The sequence below is a fragment of the Cornus florida genome, unplaced genomic scaffold (genome assembly GCF_030987335.1).
Source record: "Cornus florida cultivar Cherokee Brave unplaced genomic scaffold, ASM3098733v1 CherokeeBrave_3.0.0_Hap2_Chr03, whole genome shotgun sequence".
Lineage (NCBI taxonomy): Eukaryota > Viridiplantae > Streptophyta > Magnoliopsida > Cornales > Cornaceae > Cornus > Cornus florida.
Genome location: NW_026775573.1, coordinates 14,281,434 through 14,302,182, shown reverse-complemented (window position 1 = coordinate 14,302,182; position 20,749 = coordinate 14,281,434). Strand labels below are relative to the sequence as shown.

General features: G+C 33.6%; 2 protein-coding genes across 2 annotated transcripts; one reads left to right on the top strand and one right to left on the bottom strand.

Annotated features, from left to right (window-relative positions):
* Window positions 1-5,349: 5,349 nt before the first annotated feature.
* LOC132299601 (pyrophosphate-energized vacuolar membrane proton pump-like) lies at window positions 5,350-11,523 on the bottom strand. Its single transcript, XM_059796322.1, has 8 exons — window positions 11,133-11,523; window positions 8,524-9,098; window positions 8,017-8,396; window positions 7,841-7,927; window positions 6,885-7,215; window positions 6,177-6,587; window positions 5,886-5,945; window positions 5,350-5,753 (listed from the first exon to the last, which is right to left on the bottom strand). The coding sequence occupies exons 1-8, from the start codon at window positions 11,365-11,367 to the stop codon at window positions 5,547-5,549; spliced, it is 2,286 nt and encodes a 761-aa protein (XP_059652305.1). The 5' UTR covers window positions 11,368-11,523; the 3' UTR covers window positions 5,350-5,546.
* A 6,795-nt stretch (window positions 11,524-18,318) lies between these two features.
* LOC132299600 (F-box protein CPR1-like) lies at window positions 18,319-20,545 on the top strand. Its single transcript, XM_059796320.1, has one exon. The coding sequence runs from the start codon at window positions 18,637-18,639 to the stop codon at window positions 19,744-19,746; it is 1,110 nt and encodes a 369-aa protein (XP_059652303.1). The 5' UTR covers window positions 18,319-18,636; the 3' UTR covers window positions 19,747-20,545.
* The last annotated feature ends 204 nt before the right edge of the window (window positions 20,546-20,749 follow it).

Genomic DNA, 20,749 nt, shown 5'->3' with positions numbered 1-20,749 from the left:
AGGAAAATATATATTTAATCATTGAGCCATGTTATATGGTTGTATCTATTAATTCCTGATGAATAGATTCTGGAGCCACTAAACATGTTTGCAATTCATTGCAAGGATTTCAAGAATCCAGAAGCCTCGATGATATGGAATATATTTGAACTTGACCTGATGTCAAGGTTGTAGCTAAGTCAGTGGGAGTATTACATCTGAAATTAGAGAGTATAAAGATATTAGTATTAGAGAATTATCTTTATGCACAGAGGTTAGACGCTATCTAATTTTTGTTTCACTTGTGGTTTATAAGAATTGTGTTGTTATTTTGTAAAACTGGTTTTATAAAATTGAATAGATATGCGATTGCTTCTGGTGCATTGAAAGATGGTTAATATACTATAATCACAAGCTCTTAAGATTTGCAGGATGTAGAAACTAATGTTGCATCTTCTAGATTGAATGTTAAGAGAAAATTTGTTATTCCTGACTCAGTATATTTTTAATGTCTATTTTTGGGTTATTATCAATCAAAATGAGATTCAAAGATTGGTCAAAGAAGGTTTATTACCTAGTGAGGCAGAGGAGCCTAAACCAAACTTGAGAACCCTGTTTTGAAGGATAGATAACTCTAAGGGCTTCATCAGCCAGATGAAATAGACATAAAGGACAATGGGAGTCGGTACACACGGACACGTGTGGTCTTGTGAACATCCAAGCAAGATTACTCACGTTTTGGATAAATTTACCTGTTGCGACACAAGTCTTATACTTTTGGTATATTCCGAGAGGGTCAAGACTGATGTGGAGCACAGATTAGGTAAACTTATCAAGACACTTCGATCTGATCGAGGATATGAGTATTTCTTAGGATACTGCAAAGACTATATGGTCAATGAGGGTGTTGTGTACCAGTTTTCTGCAATTGACGCTAAATGCATTTAGGTGTCAAATAGGAATAACAGAATTCCACTTAACATGGTTAGATCTATGATTAGTTATGCTATATTATCTCTTTCATTTAAGAGTTTAGCGTTAATGACATCGATGCGCATTATGAACTGCATTCCATCTTAGTCTGTCTCGAGGATACCGTTGAGCTGTGTTTTTAACTAAATCTTAGTTTGAATCACATGCACATATGGGGTAGTCTTGCACATGTGCGCTTGATATGGACAAGTAAGTTGGAAACAGATCATACGCATGATAGATTTGATAGATACTCTAAAGATCACTAGGACGGATTATTTTATGATCTCAATGATAAAAGTTGATTGTTTACACTCACTGTTTATCTATAGGAGAATCATATTATGAATCATATACTTAGTAGCATAGTGTTAGAGAATATGGTATGAGTACCGGATGTACCACATATGAACACACTTATTATAATAGAGATTGAGAATAATATATGAATTCCCTATTAATGCGTTAGCATCATTGATTTCTGCATCGGTACATTGATGTAGTGGGAGGATCATCCAATCCGATAGAATCATGTTTTTAGGTGAGACCATTATGGACATCCTTGTTAAACATGAGTTGGACCCAGTAAGCTACACGGAAGCGTGAACCGATATGGATACAGATCGTTTTGGCGAGTTACTATGAAATCAGAGTTGGAATCTATGTATTCTAATAAATTCTGGGATCTTGTAGAACTTTCTAGTAGGGTGATACCTATGGAAGGTAAGTTAATCTATAAAAAGATACCAGAAGATTTTTTAGTGAATAAATCATGAGTGTATAAGGGAATGTCATTATTTTTCTTAATTTTATATATTGATGACATCCTACTCATTTATAATGACGTGGAAGTTTTGTCATTAATAAAAGGTAGTTGTTCAATTACTTTTAAATGAAGGATTTTCAAGATGTAAGCTATATTCCTAGGATCAAGCTTTTGTAAGATCGGGTTAAAAGGAAAATATGCTTATCTTAATAATCCTACATTGATAAAGTTTTGACCAGGTTTGGTATGCATAACTTAAAGAATGAGTTCTTGCTTAATTGATATGGATTGCTCTCTCTATTAAGTAGGTTTCCAAGACTAGCAGAGGAGATTGAGCAAATGAGACTGTAACTATATGCTTTGGCATATGAGAGTCTCATATATGCCATGGTCTATACCAAACAGGACGTCCGCTACATAGTAGGGATAGTCAGTAAAGATCAGTCCAATACTGGACTTGACAACTGGTCTGTTGTGAAAAATATCATTAAGTACCTAAGGAGAATCAATGATATCATACTCATTTATGGATGTGATGATATGGTCCTAGTCAGGTATGCTAGTTCTGATTATTAATCAGAAGTAGATAATATGAGGTTCATGACTTAGTGTATGTTCACTTAGTGGAAGGGAAATCAGTTGGTAGATTGTTAAGCAGATTTCAACTGCTGACTCAAACCTGTAGGTGGAATATATTGCAGCCTTAAAGGCGGCAAATGAAGCCTATTAGGTTGATCTCACTGATTTAGAGGTTGTGGAGTATACTAGCCTGCCTATTGAGCTATGTTATGACAATAGTGCAGAAGTAGTCCAAACCAATGACCCAAGGTTCCATAGAGGAACAAGATACACTGAGAGGAAGTATCATGTTCTACATGATATTGTCCGGCAAGAAAATGCACTTGTAGTTAGAACATTGCATTGGAACACAACTTTGTTAATCCATTATCAAAGATGTTATTGATCAATAATTTTGATCATCATCTGGATAACATTGGAGTTAGGTGCAATTTGAATTGGCTATGAGGGCAAGTGGGAGCTGTTGGGATTTATATGCCCTGGCATAGCAAATTCCTATCTGGATTATAGTGACATATGTTCCTGACATATCTGAAATATTTATGATTTATATAATTGGTGAATTCAATGTATTATGTTTCGATTCACTATGAAATTGATAGTGTCCATGTAATTACAAGAAATATTTATATATATGTATGTGATGGCAATCAATGCATGATATATAAATAGTAATTATAAATTGTTCATAGTCGGTAATTATGGATGGACTCATAATTAATTAAGACTTGAACTGGATCCGCGTTAGGTTGAGATATATTGCGAGAGCCGTCGTATGCAATTACTCTCTATCACCGTCATGGCATTTGACTCTTAAGCATGAGAAACGTATAGACTCTTTTATTAATTAATAATTACTTTGATTTGTTCGGCGGATTCTTCGGGATCCTTAGACCGACACTTTGGGTAGTTATGTAATTAATAGTTAGAGGGTTATATTTTCAATATTTGCATCATTGCTACTTGTATTTATTTTGTATTGATTATGGTTGATCACAAAGTAAATTCGAAGGCCTTCGTGTGGTTTTAGACAAAATAATTTATTATATATTTATTTATTTAAATTATTATTTTTGTCAAACAAATGTTTTATTGTGATCGAGCCAGAAATAATCAGAGGTTCCAAAATAAATATATTAATTAAGTAGTCGGATTGATGGCATTATTTATCCGATACTAATTATGCATAGAGGGGTCAAAGTGCAATATTGACTTAGTGGTTATTTATTATTTAATTGGAGTTCAATTAATTTCTTTTAGTGGAGTAGAAATTAATTTATGAATTAATTGAATTGGGTCCATGGACCGGGCCAATTATTAATTCATTGTAGCCAATAAAATAATAGACCCAATGGATTCTCACTCATAGCCCAACTTGATATTGGAATCATATTAGATTTGAGACATGTGAATTAGAGATTGAGAAGGATTAGTTGTTTCCTTTTCTTTACCTTTATGTTGCCTATAAATATACATGGTCTATGTATATTTTAGGGGTGATTTTTAGTAGAAGGAAAAAGGAATAATATTTTCTCTCTCTAGAAAATTAGGGTTTATGTTCTCATCTAATGGAGGTTCCCACAAGCCTAGTTTTCCAAGGTAATTCATGGAGGCTTATGAGTGATTTCTAAAGGCAAAATAATTACCAAGAAGATGGAGATCCAAGGAGAAGGCATCTTGCTAAGGGATCTACAATAAGTGAGAACATTCACTTTAGAGGAAAGTTTTAAAAGTTTACTCAGACCTTTGATGTAAGTATTCAATCCATTAATTGAATGATACATCATATTTTTATTTTTGCATAAAACTTGTTTCTATGTGATGAATCAAGATTTATGAATCAAAATCCCTCGAAAAGTTTTTAAAACTTGCACGTTTCCCAACACTCTGTTTCAGAAAAGCAACCAAGTTTGGTGGCTGCTTTTGGGAAGCGATTGGTCGGCGTGAGAATGGCGGTCGAGCTCTCTCTTTTTCTTCCTTCCATACTTTGATTGGCACAACTGGAGATTAGCTGGTGTATCTATAATTGTAAATTTGTAGTGTATTTAGGGGTATTTTAGTCTTTTCATTTAATTCTTTAGGTTAGAGACCATTTTTGACCAAGTCAAAGAGTATTTAAACAATATTACAGGGTGTCAAAGCTCGGTACACGACGGTTGAGTGTAAGTGAAAGCCGAACAAATATTTATAATGCGAGTGATAGTAATTTAAAAAAAATATTTGACTGTAACATTTAGCCAAGAAAGAGTATTAGTAAATGGTAATTCCACATAAGACATCTAGTAATTTTTTCAAGAAAGGGCATGCACATGCTGTATAGCACTGAGGATCAGCTCGAATAGAGCACATACTTTTTATAGAGATAGTTGGATACATAAATGTATTAATTTTTTTTAGATGGAGCACATATGTTCTCTGTAGAGATAATTGGATTAAGAAATTTTTTAAAACATATTTTATTTTATTTTTTATGTATCTCCAAAACTTTATTAATTTGATGATTAATAAATAGATAATTTATTGTCACACTAACTTGCATGAAGAATTTAGTGTATTACACAGAAAATTGGAAGATTGCAAAATACTGTAGAGCGTGAATATTCCAAAATATGTTAGAGCTTGTAGATATGTGCCATGTGTAGAGTATGAGAATATTTTACAAGAATACAAACTTTTGTAGAGTTATATAGATATTTATGAAAAAAATATTGAAAAGTGGATAATCAAAATGAGTATAAATAAGTAAGGATGTTATTTATAACAAACAAGATGTAAGTGGGCGAGTGTATTTGTAGAATAATTGAACAATTTCGAAAGTAATATACCTTACTGAACATTTATGAAAATAAATGAACAATTTCTTGACTAATAAACCTCCCGCATGTATTAAAATTGATGTTGGTATTCGAGAGAGTAATTAAGTATAATTATAGAACAGAGTTTTACCGCGGATTATCTTCCATTGTCCCACCTTACATTCACCCTCCCCGTCCGGATTGGTTGAGAATGTACAGTTAGCGGTTATATTCATATATATTGTTTAACAAGTTAAATAGATTACAACTTAAATAGATAATATTAGAAATGTGCAAAGGAGATACATGTCAACTTATTACAAAATTTGTAAATAGACTTGTACCATTTCTACTTTACATACATACACATCAAACAAAAGTATACAGTAAGAAGAGCTTGTTAACTTTATTGCACCATATGTTCACATATCCAATCCATTGCTTACAGATCCATTTCAAAACAATTTGAACAGCAAGCCTCCATGAGCAGCGAAAAATGGAGCAAAGACGAGTGATTCAACTGCCATAAGCTTGATCAGGATATTGAGTGAAGGACCAGAAGTGTCCTTGAGGGGATCCCCAATGGTGTCACCTATGACAGCAGCCTTATGACATTCTGATCCTTTGGGGCCCAGTGTTCGAGCATGTTCAGAAGCACCAGCCTGCAGAAACCACATTAATTTAGGACATCGAAATGCAAAGTGAAATGTTGACAAAATAGGTGAGTCCGTCTCAAAAATAAAATGGAATTATAGACTCGGATAGGTTAAGTTGCAGGAGCAAATGATCTTCACCTCTATGTACTTCTTTGCATTATCCCATGCCCCACCGGTGTTAGAAGCTGAGATAGCAACCTAAAAGGACAAGAGGGAGACATAATATATTAGAGAACCATAATATATTAAGATCATTGTATGTAAATTCTTTTAGGAAAACCATTGACAGACTACAAATATGCCAAAGTAATTGAAGAACATAGCCTGCATAAACAAAAAATCGAAAGGAAAAACCACAACTAACTGAGAGCAAAAAATTTAAATTTCGGTAAACACCAAGAGAAGAAAGATTTTACAAAACCAGCATACCTGAACGCCAGAAACAAGTGAACCAGCAAGAACACCAGCAAGTGTTTCCACTCCAAAGAAAGTTCCGGCAATCAGTGGTGTAAGCATAACCAGAGCACCAGGTGGGATCATTTCCCTTAGTGAAGCATCAGTAGAAATCTTGACACACATTGCGTAGTCTGGTTTCCCTGTTCCTTCCATAAGTCCTGGAATAGTGTTAAACTGCCTGCGTACCTCTTCGACCATTTTCAGAGCTGCACTTCCCACACTCTTCATTGTCATGGCTGAGAACCAGTAGGGAAGCATGGCCCCAACAAGCAACCCAATGAAGACCTTTGGAGTCAATACATCAACAGTTTCAATGCCTGCTCTGCTCACAAAGGCACCAAAAAGAGCAAGAGAAACTAGAGCAGCCGATCCAATTGCAAAACCCTGACATGAAAAACGGAGGTATCATAAATTTCTTAAATCAGAAAGCTCAAAAAGTGTTGATGGTAGCTTTCACGAGATCATCATTATACCAAATCAGGAGGCAACACATATAACTAGTTGCCTTGCCTGACTTATAATCCATACAACCTTCACCAATAGAAGGCAATGAAGACTATATGCAGACTCAAGATCTAGATGTCAGCGTCTGTAAATTCATTCTAAAGCATGGCTATAAATTCCGCAAAGAAATAAATTATATCTCCTACCAAAAAAGAATAATATAACCAGAAGCCACACCTTGCCAATGGCAGCAGTGGTGTTTCCAGCAGCATCCAGAGCATCAGTTCTTTCTCGTATCTTGTGGCTCATTCCAGCCATTTCTGCAATACCACCGGCATTGTCGCTAATGGGGCCATAAGCATCAATTGCGAGCCCAGTAGCCATAGTGCTAAGCATTCCAAGAGCTGAGACTGCGATTCCATACATAGCTGCCAAGCTGAAGCTCACATAAATAGCAATGGCAATGGCAAATATAGGAATGATGACTGATTTGTATCCCAGAGCCAGCCCAAAAATCACATTTGTTGCAGCACCAGTTCGGCAAGAATCTGCCACATCCTGCACCGGACTGCAAAATTTTGGCAATGATGATAAGCATCATTATTAGAGACTGAAGACTTAAATGCTGATACACATACACGTATGCATAGAAACCATAGGTCAGGATGTGGTGCCCACCCAAACAAGATAATTCATAAGTTATTACGGATAGAAAAAACACTTGTTTTGAATGGTTATTATATCTTCGGCTAAGATAACAGTATACAAGTCAGAAAGAAATCTAGAGATCACACAAACATCAAATGTAACTTTCAAAAAGCTTTGATGATCCAACATATTATTTTGATTCCAAGTTGAATCAGAATTCTGAAGTCTTGCTTGTATAAATTTCCAATATTGAAATGAAATATTCAAACATTTATTGAAATGAAATATTCAATTTTTCAAAAAAGTTCAAGCTATATGTCGGAAACAAAATCAAATCTTAACTCAATCAGGAAGTTTAATGGTTATTGTATGCTACATGGAAGTAGAACCGTGGAGGTAGGAATACTCATTTCACTTGTATCACAACACCAAATTGAGCGTTTTTATTAAAACCATAGGTAATAATGTGGAAGGTTGATGATCATTACAGTGAGGAAGATATAAGTCACCTACCCACAATAATGAGAAAAAAGGAAGATAACTACCTGTAAGCATTGCTGGTGTAATACTCGGTGGTATACCCAATAACAAGACCAGCCCACAAGCCAATTGCAACACAAAAAAAGAGGTGCCTGCAGTTACATAAGATGAAGTTAAATACATGTAATTCCACAAGGCAAAACATTAACAAGGCAGGTCGGAAGGGAAACTAGAACAGTACCAGTTCTTTACAACCTTGCTGGTCCCAAAGTTGTAGAGCGTGAATTCTGATGGTAATGTAAAAAAGGTGACCATGGCGATCCCAGCAGTCATCAGGACAGTCGAGATAACAAGTTGTTTCTTCAAGGATGGTTCAATCTCGGTCACATTCTTAATCTCAAACATATCAGTTGCGAAAAGTGTTGTTATCAAGCAAACCACAATACCCATTGAACTTATAATGAGAGGATAAGACATGGCTGTGTAGTCATGAGTGATACCAAAGGACGAAATTGATGCAACAAAGAGTGCTGCGCAAGTAGATTCAGCATAAGACCCAAACAGGTCAGAACCCATTCCAGCAATGTCTCCGACATTGTCACCAACATTATCCGCAATAACCTGAAATTTAAAAAAATAATAATAATAAAAATAAAAAATAAAAAAAATCATTTTGATTGTGTATTTTATGATATCTGTCACAGGGAATGTATGGAACAGATTGAAAACATTAGGTATGAAAACTTACAGCGGGGTTGCGTGGATCATCTTCGGGAATATTTCGTTCAACTTTCCCCACCAGGTCAGCACCAACATCAGCTGCTTTTGTGTATATACCTCCCCCAACTCTTCCAAAGAGCGCCATTGAAGAACCGCCAAGTCCATAGCCAGTAATAGACTCGTAGAGTCCCTCCCAGTCATCGCCATAGTACAGTTTAAATAAGTTAATAGTGGCATACAGAACCAGAAGGCCATTGGCAGACAGAAGGAATCCCATCACAGCACCAGATCGAAAAGCTGTTATAAATGCCTTCCCGACACCCTTCCTTGCTTCCAAAGTCGTTCTAGCATTAGCATAGGTTGCAATCTTCATCCCAAGGAAACCCGAGAGAACAGAAGTAAGAGCGCCGAGAAAGAAGGAAATTGTGCTAAAGATGGCATTGGCAAGGGCTGGTTTACAAAGGTTTCCCTGATTATATGTGCAAGGTTCACTTTGGGTGCTGAAGCCCTTGACTGATCCAAGGAAGAGAAAGATGATAACACTAAATGCAACCGTGAAGATACCAAGGTACTTGTACTCGGTGAATAGAAATGATGTTGCACCTGGGAACATGTCATGAATCACATTAAGTCCATTTAAGATTACAAGAGCGTTCTACAAAAAAGACACACCAGTTTCATTAAAAATTAAATTAAAAGACTTCCAATCAAAATAATTTAGGCAAATGTGACGCGTGAATGTGTAATTGCGCATATATAAACTAAGTATGGTGGAAAGTGTAGAATTATTAAGAAAATTATAGTAGCATTGATCTTTTTTGTTCTTTTATCAGTCTTTCAGATCACACCACACACAGTCATGCCAAAATCAATAATTATTGTGAATAGTCAGTAACATTAAAGTGAAAAACAGACTAAAGAAATATTCTTCCAAAAGAAATGCAAACAATTTTCAAAAGTTTTTGGACCATTTCATGTATGTCATCCAAATGATTGTCGAGAATATTGTAGATATAGTCCTGACAAATGTATAGGTTACAATAAGAAAAGGAAATAAATATCTACCAATAAAATTTGCACCAAAATCTTCACAGCCACACATACAAGATCTGAAGGAGAATAATTGAGGTGTTCATATATAGACCATAAGGGGAACTTACTAACTTTATCATTGCAAACAATGACTACCTGAAAATTGTAGGACCTATCATAGCCCCATCAAGAATCATTCATGGAATAGAGACCAACGGTAAAGGATGACAATCATCAACAACGTTCTCTCTCTTGTAATCAATTAAACAGATACTGGTATATTAGCAAGAGCAATGATACTCAAAATGAACAAAGTAACCAAATAGAGAGGCCGAAGCCTCTCCATCCATCAGATAAAACAAGCGAGACCCCAACATGGCCCCCACTTGTTGCATCTGATGGATGGAGAGTCTTCGGCCTCTCCATTCGACTGTTTGCTTCGCCTTTATAATCATTTACCTATTAGCAATTAAAAGCATACAAAAAGATCAAATTCACAGAGTGAAATTTCGTAGGTCAGAACGGTTAAATGGACAACTCCTCAACCACATAATCGAAACAGATAGATAGAGGTATATGCTACTGGTCAACCATCTCTGTACTCTTCTTTGCAGGAACCATGTATGTAGATATCCAAAGACTTGAGGAAGAGGAGATGGTTGGGGGTGTTGGAAACCACAAAACAATACAAAATTTTGAAAAATTGACGTAGCAAGTGAACTGTATAAAAGTAGACATAGAACCAGAATAATATAAACAGATCAGGCAGAGTAGGTAGACTGAAAGACACAAACATAAAATATGAAATCTTTTCTGTAGTGACAACACCAAAATTAGCATGTTAAACAAAGAACATGGCTTCAAATATAATTATATATATATGTATAATTGATTTATTGGAGGAAGGGGCCGGGGGTGACATCTGCTTGCTTAACACGTCTTTTATCATAATGATCAGAGAATAAATGATCATGATAGACAGAAATGATGAAAATGATGATGAAGACAGTACTTCAAAACTGAATAATCACGCTAAATTATTAATGCCACTAACAGTGAAAAATAAACACTCTATCCATCTATACAGAATCAATATAGCAAATCAAACAGAAAGAAAAAAGAATTAATAACATTTAGACATATAAATCCAGAACAATAAAGAACAAACAACAAACATAATAGTAATTGTTGCAAAAGGCCACATAATTATTATAATAAAAGAACAATTAGGATAATCTGTCAATCCAAACAAAAAAGGAAAAAGAAAGGAAACAGAGGAACAAGAAAAAAGAAAACTGCAAAAAGAGAAAAGTGAATTTATCAGTTCATAAGCATACCCCTAAAAAAAATTACCATATAACAAACAATCAGAACAGAACAATCAGAAACAAATTTTTTAATTGGGAATTCAAGTAATTATGATAATCACTAAGAAACAAACTACCCTCAATTTGAATAACTCTGAATTCACCAAAAAACAATCACAAAGGACGATTTGGTATTGTAAAAAAATGCAAATTAAAAGAGTAAAAAACCAACTAGGTCCCTTTGAAAACCATGAAAGCAGCAGGAGACAGATAGAGATAAGAGAGAGGGAGAGCTCACCGACAGAAATGGCATTCTGAATCTCAGCACACTTGTAAACAGCCTCATCACTATCAATACCCTCCTCTTGTTCATCTTCGTCAATCAACCTGTCCTTGTACCCATTTTCCGAACCAGACCCACTTGAAACCCTCACCTTTGACACCAGAAACCATTGAAGCAAAGCAAACCCAATTCCAATCAAGGCAGACAAAGGTATCAGAATCTGTGTTAGGCTCTCTCCCATCAAACCCATTTCAGAAAATAGAAACGCTCAATTCAATGCTCCACTGCTCTTGAACTCCTTTTTTTGGCAAATAGCCACAAAACAGTGTTGACAAACAAACAGGGTCTTATCCCAAAGGTATTTCAGTAGTGGCTTTGCATGGATTTCTTGGAAGTCGTGAAGTGTGAACTGGTTGGTTTGATTGACTGGTGGATTTCTATTAGTTTAATCCCTTGGACCCAGTAAACCAGTAGGTTTGATTTTTGGCTTCCCACTTTGTCTTTATCTACTTGTGTTTTGCCATCTGTTTCACAGATCAAAAAATTACCACTATACAGGAAGATGATTTTGAAAAATAACAAATTGGAAGAAAAATCAGTGATTAAATTCATTTATTGTTTATATATATATATATATATTGTTTTGTTTAGTACTTCCTCTCTCCATATTAATATTAGTAGTTGGCAGAGAAGTAGTTATTATGTGGCAAATGAAATGAGTATAAATAAGTAAGTATTTAGTAATACTTAATAGCATAATTTTTTTAATAAATGAATAAATGTGCACTTGTATAAGAGTCAAATTCAATCATTGATTGAGTATCACGCCAAATGTTCGGGTAAGTTCATCCAAGGTAGACAGAGTAAAAATAAAAAGTCTCATACACTGTAGAATTGGTCCTTATTAAACCCATTCACATGTTATATAACTTGTAAATTCGAAATGCTAGACCAAATTAATTGTTATATATATAACCTATGTGATAAGCCTAAGGTACAAGTAAATGACGTAGATGTTCTTTTAAGGAGATACGGTGGATGTACCAACATATTTATTTCACCTTATGGAAATTTATGTACCTCTAACTCAAAGGCCATGCTATATATATATATATTATTTAATCAAGTCAAGTTTCAAATTTTAATAAACATTTTTATGTATATGAACTTGAAGATGAACATGAACTTTGCTGGCAGTTTTTCACTTTTTCAATTGTTTTGTGGAACCAATTTTTTAATATTTTTTTTTTCCTCTAAATCCTCAAAACAATGATTTTTATTTCTAAAGTTCTTAGAAAATTTTCTCAAGTGACGAAGCTTGCAATCATTTGGAGAAAAAGTACTGGTCCACTATTTGTAACATTGTTTGATTTGTTTCCAGTCATTATTAACAGTGTACATAAGATTCACAGGGTATGAAAGTCATTGCCTTTTATCATATATGATCTTTACACATTGATTTAACGATCGTGATCCAGGCATGTCCGAGGGGAATTTTCCTAGGAAACAAACAGAAGAAGTCAACACCCCATTTGGGTTTTCTTAGCCACAAAGTATAGCACTTTGTGAACATGTCTGCTTAATATAAGACCTATAAAAGCAATACTTATATATATATATATATATATATATATATATATATATATCATGTTAGATTTTTCTATGAATTTAATATTTTGTGTTACCTTTACTATGTTTTCAATTCAAATCAATCCAGTGAATCCACCACTAAGCCTTATTTTTTTATTTTTTATTTTTTTGTCCCTTCTGTTGTCCACTCTCTTCCAGCTAGTCAATTCTAATAAAAAGAAAATTATGACAAGATAGAACTTGATGCAATATAATATATATATATATAGATGATATTTATCTCCTTTATATTTATATATATTATTATATTTATTTCCTTTTGGTTGTTAAGAGTAGCACAACCGTTGAACCTACTCATTTGAAAATTCTAATTAGTGATATAGGAATTCAATTGGATAACTGTCCAATTGAATTTTTGTGAGAAAGGGGACGAGTTTCATGACAATTTGATTATATTATAGAATTCATCAACACATTCACATAAATTAAATTTGATAATTACGGATCTTTAAATTATTATTCTTTAAAAATATATGCATTGATTGATGCTCAAGCAAATGTGTTCTGAATAAGGAGACCTCGCATGGTCAAAACCTATAGTTGGAAAACTTAAAGAAAAAAAAATTAAATGAAGAATTTAGCTGAGATCATAGGCATATCACACAAACTTGGACAATCCCATATTTTAATAAATGAATTATGCAAAAAAATAATAATAATAATAAATATATATATATATATATGCAATTCATAGGAAATGTCACATTGGAATTAATCACATGAGAATTGAATAAACATAATTGATCGTTTCTTAAATGGTTCATTTGTTTAATACTCATGAAATAGATGTGAGTTGAGACATGAGCAATGATATTAATGCTTTTGGACTTACTTATATGGACGGCTCTAAAAAAGGACAACGAGAAATACATGACAAAGCTCAATATAATTTGAAATTTAAGACGAAAACTTTAAATGGAAAATTGTTTGAGATGAATATTTTATTTATAATATTTATGCATTTTTCTTTTTCTTTTTCATGTCTTATAATAATCTTGTAATTTTCGTCATATAAAATAGGCCTTTTAAAGTCATACGACTTTATAGAACATATTCCTAAATTAGTGTTAATAATTGAAAACTTCAAATAAAAATAAAATAATGGATCTTCTATCATATTGTTTAAGGCGCTTTACCTTATTTATATGAGAAATGATTATTTGACTGTACTGAGCTAGACAAAACCTTAGTTGGTGGATGTAACAAAGTGGGACCCAACAATAAAATAATTCCAAAAAAAATGTATATTAGATGAATTTTTAGAAGGTTAAAACTAATAAAACATAGTAAAAGAGAAGAGTTTTAGTAGTCCTGGGTCACAAATTAAATATCCGTATTTAAATATCTAACTCTTAAAAATTATATTTTTTTTATAACATTACCAATCTAACGAACTTATAAAAAGTAAACAATCACATTATTTGGACCAACTACCAACTTATCTAATACTCTTTCTATCTCAATTTAATTATCGCTTTTGGAAAGTAGTAATTTTTAGAGAAATATGTTGGACATGTATTGTTTCCGTGAAAAGTTACTAAATTACTCTTTTAAATGGGATAGAGGAAATAATTCGTTATCATTACAATAAAAATATATTAAAACTCACCATCTTAAAAATTAAATTATCTAAAAGAAATATTTAATTATTTAAATTTATTCAATTTATTCTAGTTATTACATTTATTTTTTATTTTATTAAATGATGACCTATATGTGATCTATAATATTCTCAATTACAAGTATATGAAGGATAACCTTATCCAAGACCAATCCAAATCCTCATAAATCGTGGCCGCATAAACCCGATAAATGATACTATCTACCATTCTTTCATTCTTGGATTGTTGATCGATAAAACAAACAAGATTTGTTTATTTTCTCACTTTTCAAATATTGATAACTAAATGTTTATTGTTTAGTCACAATGTTGATGGGTGGCCTGACAAACGACACTGATATTGAGGAATTTGCGTGACATTGATGTATGAAAAAAAATAGATCAGACAAAATAAGTATTACAGCAACAATTTAGATTAAATTATATTGATTTTTAAATTTTTAATTTTTTCAATTTAATATAGTAGTTAATGAAAATCTTGTTTGAGAAAAAAAAAAATAAAACATTATTTGTCATTTCAAATTTATTTTTTCAATATCACATGATTATCATATCTTCATAGATAAAAGATCGAGTTAAAAAAAAAAAAAAAAATGACTAATTTGTGAATTCCGTCGTTGATGAGTCAATAATAAATTACACACCCATTCACAATTCGCCCAATCCTAACCGATTGTCATCTCTAATGGTTAGTAATGATGGTTGCTATAGTTTAGTGGACCCATCTATAGTTAGTAGTGGCCATTCAATATGTTATCAACGATGGTTCAATTCGATGCCATCGGATTGAAGATCATCAATCAGCTCAAAGCCAATGTAAGTCTCTCTCTCTTAATCACTATACATGTATATATATAAGTTACATGCTCATATATCAACAAATACACTAAACCCCGTCAAATTGAAGAATTGAGAGAGTAGTGTCGGACATTTTATAGCACTCATAATTTATAAATGGTCACATGCAGTCTTCTGTTTCACAATTACTGAAAAAAAAAAAAAAAAAAACGTTTGATGCCCTCGGGAATTTAAATTCCCGAACTCTAGAATCCGAGAGAGATTATGAAGTCTAGATTTTCCAAATCACTGCATACAGCAACAGCCAAACCAAAAACAAAGTAAAACAGTAGTACAACACTTCAAAACTTTACAACAAACTATAAACTCGAAGTTCAATACTATCTCAATTCAAATAGGTGGCAGATAAGTTCGGGTGGCGAAAGTCAGTGAATAAGAGGTCTCCTCGGACAAACCCTTAAATAATAATAATAATAATAAATAAAAAACTAATGTTAAAAAAAAATTCCTGCAAATTGATACCCAAGCTATCAGTAATCTCCCAGATAATGCTTCCAGTAGATTGAGTTTTTTGGGACTTTGTTTATGAAGAACTTGATTTCTATGCCACCAAATAAATATACCAAATATGCCCATAGAGAGGTGTGAACATTATTATCCTTGTAATCTTGTTTGTCATGTTTTTGTTTTTTTACTAGACTGAGCAATAAAACAGTGCAGCAGTTGGTCAAAATAACATCAGCTAGTCACAGATGTTCCAAGTCTAGAATTTCAACAATTTCCTGCATAATTGTTTGAAATATTTCAACTTTGCAGTCCCATGTTTCTAAAAATAAATTTCGAACACATTTTTTTTTTTTTTTTTTTTTCAAATTTGGAGTCATATATTCTAAAATCTCAACAAATAAATAAATTTTGTGTCATGTTTCTAAGTCTAAAATTTCAATAAACCGTTAACTTCATCGCAGGCAACGGTTCTAAAGCTTTTAGCCAATTCCATCACCAGAATCTTGAGGTTCTCAGAGAGGGATTCCATTGCTGCCCTTGCAAGTAAGTAGAGTCTTGCACCAGTTCATTAATATCCATTGGATTTAGGCTCCGTTTATTTTGATGAAAATTTTTTTTCTAGAAAAAGATTTTTCTTTTTCAGAAAAAATATATTTTTTAATTTTACTTTTACAATGTTTGGCAAAGGTCCATCTATCCGGACGTGTAAAATAACTTACCGAATATTAATGAGTATGTTATTTTTATTAATTTTAATTTTTTTTTTATTCGTAAATATCCCCCGACAGTCAAACGCTAAAAAAAATAAAAAATATATTTTCTGAAAAATGTTTTACATTCAAATAAATGCGGCCTTACTCTTATAGCTTTTCCGCCTCTGTTGGCTGTTGTTTTTTTTTTTTTTTTTTTCTTGGTTTGCCTGTTGGTTGGGCTTTCCTTGGGCCGTTTTGCTCTTGTAATATATATGTATGTATACACATATTTGTTAGGGCACGGTGCAAAAAACTCCTTTCAATTATGTCTTATTTAGCAAATAGCCTCCTAAACTATAAATGTGGCAACGTAAATGACAACAATGACCTTGTGAGTTTTTAAAGATGATAGTACCCTTCTGCTATATACATATATACATATTTATATATAATGAGTTCATCAAGCTCTCTCTCTATATGTACACCGAATTCATCAAGCTCTCCTCCTTGTGCCAATCAAAATGTGTGTGGTTATTTTATCACCACGTGTTGTTACGTTTCTTAAAAATTTCCCACTGTTTTTTTAAGCGATTAATTTCCCTACCTTCCTTAATTGATTTGATAGCTATTAGTCTAATCCCTACTTTCCTTAATTGATTTGATAGCTATTAGTCTAATTCAAATGGAAGACCTTGTTGAAAGACTAGAATTCTCTCTCTATCCATTAGTAGCTGTATCTATTCGCCTCTCAAATTTTCGCGGTGCACATTCATTCGTGATCAAGAAGTGCGAGCCTTGGCCGACTTGTCACTTTCTACAGCTCTCTCTCAATTTGCAACTCTGTTTGGTTTCCTTGGACTTATCCACCAAAGGAGAGTGAACGGCGGTAAATGATGGCGGCTTGGTTGTGCATATTTAATTCATTTGTAACGAGTTAAATATGAATTGATAAAAATAAGTTAGGTCAAATTGTTATGACCCGTCAATCTGTTTTAAGAAAATAAATGTTATTCTTTTGAAGAAGTTCATTATTATATGTTCATTATTATATGTTTTGATTTTACATGAATAAAAGCTTGTAAAAATATATATGAATAATTGTAAATATTTTAATTTATTTTGAAAATACTTTAAATTTATATTATTTTATTTTTTGACTAGACATAAAAGTGAGATATATATGTAATATGAAATCATCTATTAAGTTTTTTTTATAGAATAAATAATTAAATAAATAAATCAGGTCTTGGGTGGAGATACTTCAGTAGATTAACATTATCCTTTATTAGATTTTGGGTTGAACAATCCACTACTTGAAGCTGTATAATTGGACACCCAGTCCCCTCTTTGTAAACCTATTGGACTGGATATAAAATGATTCCCTCAAGACAAAAACAAATGTTGTTTTTGCGGTACATAAGCCAAAAAAATAGATTGATGCAACTCTAACACGCCTTCTCGTATATGTGCATGTAGAGATAGAGAAGGAGATAAACTATATTTGTTGTAAGAATTACTAAAAGAAGTAGAGAATATTGTAGGAAAGCAAAACAGATATAATACACACGAATACATTGTATATGTGTAACAGAGCAATACTATAGTATTATAAAGAATTTTAGATAAAGAGAAAGAAGACGATGCAAAGAGAATTTTAAAAAGAGAATTTTTGAGAGATGGTCGGGGAGAGAATTTGGGATCGTGTGAGAGAATTTTAGAGAAAAAAAAAATATGAATTTGAATTAAATAGAGATTGTGAACGGAGTCTTTTATATAACGAGAGAAACATGAGCCAAAATAGATGAATCACATTTTAAAATAATTTATTCATATTCATTTAAAAATAAAAGGGTATAAATGAATTGGTGGGTCACGACCCTTTTGCCACCAACGGGTTAACTATAAGTCTTTTATCTCTCTCACCTTGTACACACGTACGTGACCTGTATAACACAATCTCTCTTTATATCATAATCTCTCATTCTATATAATCAATACATACGTGACTTGTCTAACAATCTCTCTTATATCATAGTCAATTGCAACAAACCAAATAGTTTGAGAAGCAGTATAAGGAGTTATTTACAAACGAGCATTAGTTTAGAAGAATTATTTCGACTTTACCCAATTTGTGAGTTAGAGAGAGGGAAAAAAAAAAAAAAAAAAACCAAATTACAACTCCGGGCTCAAGCAGCCCCTTTCTACTAAGCTCTGCTGAATCTCCGATCTCCTACTACCGGTAGCGGCGTCGATGTCGGAGCTTCCGGAGGATGTGTTCGGCGACATCCTCACTCGGCTATCGCCGAAAGATCTGCTACGTTTCAGGTGCGTTTCCAAACGATGGTGTGCCCTAATTGATTCACCTAGGTTTATAAAATTGCAACTCAACAGATCACTTGAAACTGGAACCAATTTGAGTTTGATTTATAGAAATGATTCTGAAATATGTTCAGTAGACCTAGATATGCTTGACGGTGATAGCGTCGAACGTCGTTTAGTCGTCGTAGAAGTCGATAACCCCATCCCCATCCAAACAGAGGACTGTTGGACTAGTGTAGAAGGTTCGTGCAATGGTTTGATCTGTTTGCATCGTTACATAGATGAAGTCATTGCCTTGTTAAATCCTTCAACCAAGGAGTATATAATTTTACCTCCACTGCCTCCTCTCCATGAAAAACCCTTATTCGCAGCACTCCCATTTACTGGTCTGGTATATGATCCTGTTGGTGACGATTACAAGGTGGTTCAGATTGTGCAGTACTTGGATAGGTTTAACACCTTTTGGTCTGAAGTTATGGTTTGTAGCTTAAGATCCAAAATGTGGAGGCGGGTTTGTGAGAGCTTCGCTCATCACCTTTACGTGTTGTCTAAAATGCCCTGGCTATGTTCGAGAAATCCCGGTGTGCTTGTCAATGGTGCTTTGCATTGGTTGGCTTGTCGAGATCGCGTAGATTTGTTTGACATTGTTGTTGCTTTTGATCCGGTGGTTGAGGAACACTGGGTAATGGAGGTGCCAAAAGTTTCTGGTTATAGTAAGGGGACATTGGGGGTTTTAGGTGGATGTTTGTGCTTAATTTGTGCTATGAAGGAAAGAGATACGGTTGAATTATGGGTCATGAATAATTATAGAGTAGAGGAGTCATGGACGAAACTCTTTAGGGTAATGTTTGAGGTGCATAGCCCGGGGTGCCCAAGGGTTTTGGCTTATTGTAGGAGCAGTAGGGAAGTTATCTTGTTGGAAATGTTTGGTAATTTAATTTGGTATGATCTGAAAGAGAAAAAGGCGGTGGATCTCGGCATTTGTTCATCATTTGCGGATGTTAATGTGAAAAGCCTTGTTAAGCTCAATCATTATCAATGAATTGGCGGCATTCTATAATTGTTACTGTGATTTGTGAGGATGTCTGGTTTTTGGGAAGCTGTTAAGTTTCTACCAAAGCATGATTCTATTATGCTGACGATAAAGGATTTCGGGTATTCTTAGAAATTCTGTTTATTTTGTTTTATTAAGCTAAATATGTTCAACCTTTGTGATCATGGTCTGTTAATTATGATATTTCGACTAGACTTTCACCTTTTGTTGATTAGCAAACCTATATGTGCTTTAAGCTTTTGCAAATTCCTTGTAAATGAAAAAAAAACTTTGAATGGATTAGTGAAATGACAATGCTTATTATGCTTAAGAGAATGAATACAGAAACGATGGCCGTGTGGATTCTTGGTACTTGGAACGGAGGAGTGATTCAATAATTTGCAGAAATAATGTCAGGTTATATTACAACAGAAGAGGCTTATGGTGGTTGTAAACTGTTGTTCAATACTGTCTTAAGAGGCTTATAGAGGCGGTTCTAAAAAACTGTTGTTCAATACTGTCTTAAGAGGCTTACAGTGGCGGTTCTAAAAAACTGTTGTTCAATACTATCTTAAGAGGCTTGTAGTGTTGGTTGTAAACTGCCCTTCCAGACTGTATTAAGTGGGATTAGTGCGCCCGCTGGGGACGGCTGTGATGAGCTCGTTGCACGGTGCACCTATTACCTACTCCTGAGGCATACTATAGTGGCAGTTGTAAAAAACTGCTGTTCAATACTGTCTAATTGTGTATACTGGTGTATTTTTTTCAAGTACTGCTTGAAGTTTAAAAAAAAAAAGAAAGGAAAAAGCTGTTCAAAATGTGTATGCCATTACATGGCAATTAGGGTAAACACATATATGCAGGTGATGAGTGGCTCCTAAAATGACGAGATTTTATTAGTTGAATGACATAGAATAGTCTCGGACCATTTAATAATTTTTGGGATTTATTTAATATCCAACCCGCCCTTAAAATAAGTTGTCTATGGACCATGGTTTAGTACATTTTTTTT

What these genes read in the sequence shown, in the direction of transcription:
- LOC132299600 (XM_059796320.1), top strand. Translation starts at nt 18,637, where the DNA reads ATGTCGGAGCTTCCGGAGGATGTGTTCGGCGACATCCTCACTCGGCTA.
- LOC132299601 (XM_059796322.1), bottom strand. Translation starts at nt 11,367, where the DNA reads ATGGGTTTGATGGGAGAGAGCCTAACACAGATTCTGATACCTTTGTCT. An exon ending in ATGATCCACGCAACCCCGCT is followed by an intron (nt 8,397 to 8,523) that starts GTAAGTTTTCAT and finishes TTTAAATTTCAG; the next exon opens with GTTATTGCGGATAATGTTGG. An exon ending in AGCAAGGTTGTAAAGAACTG is followed by an intron (nt 7,928 to 8,016) that starts GTACTGTTCTAG and finishes ATGTAACTGCAG; the next exon opens with GCACCTCTTTTTTTGTGTTG.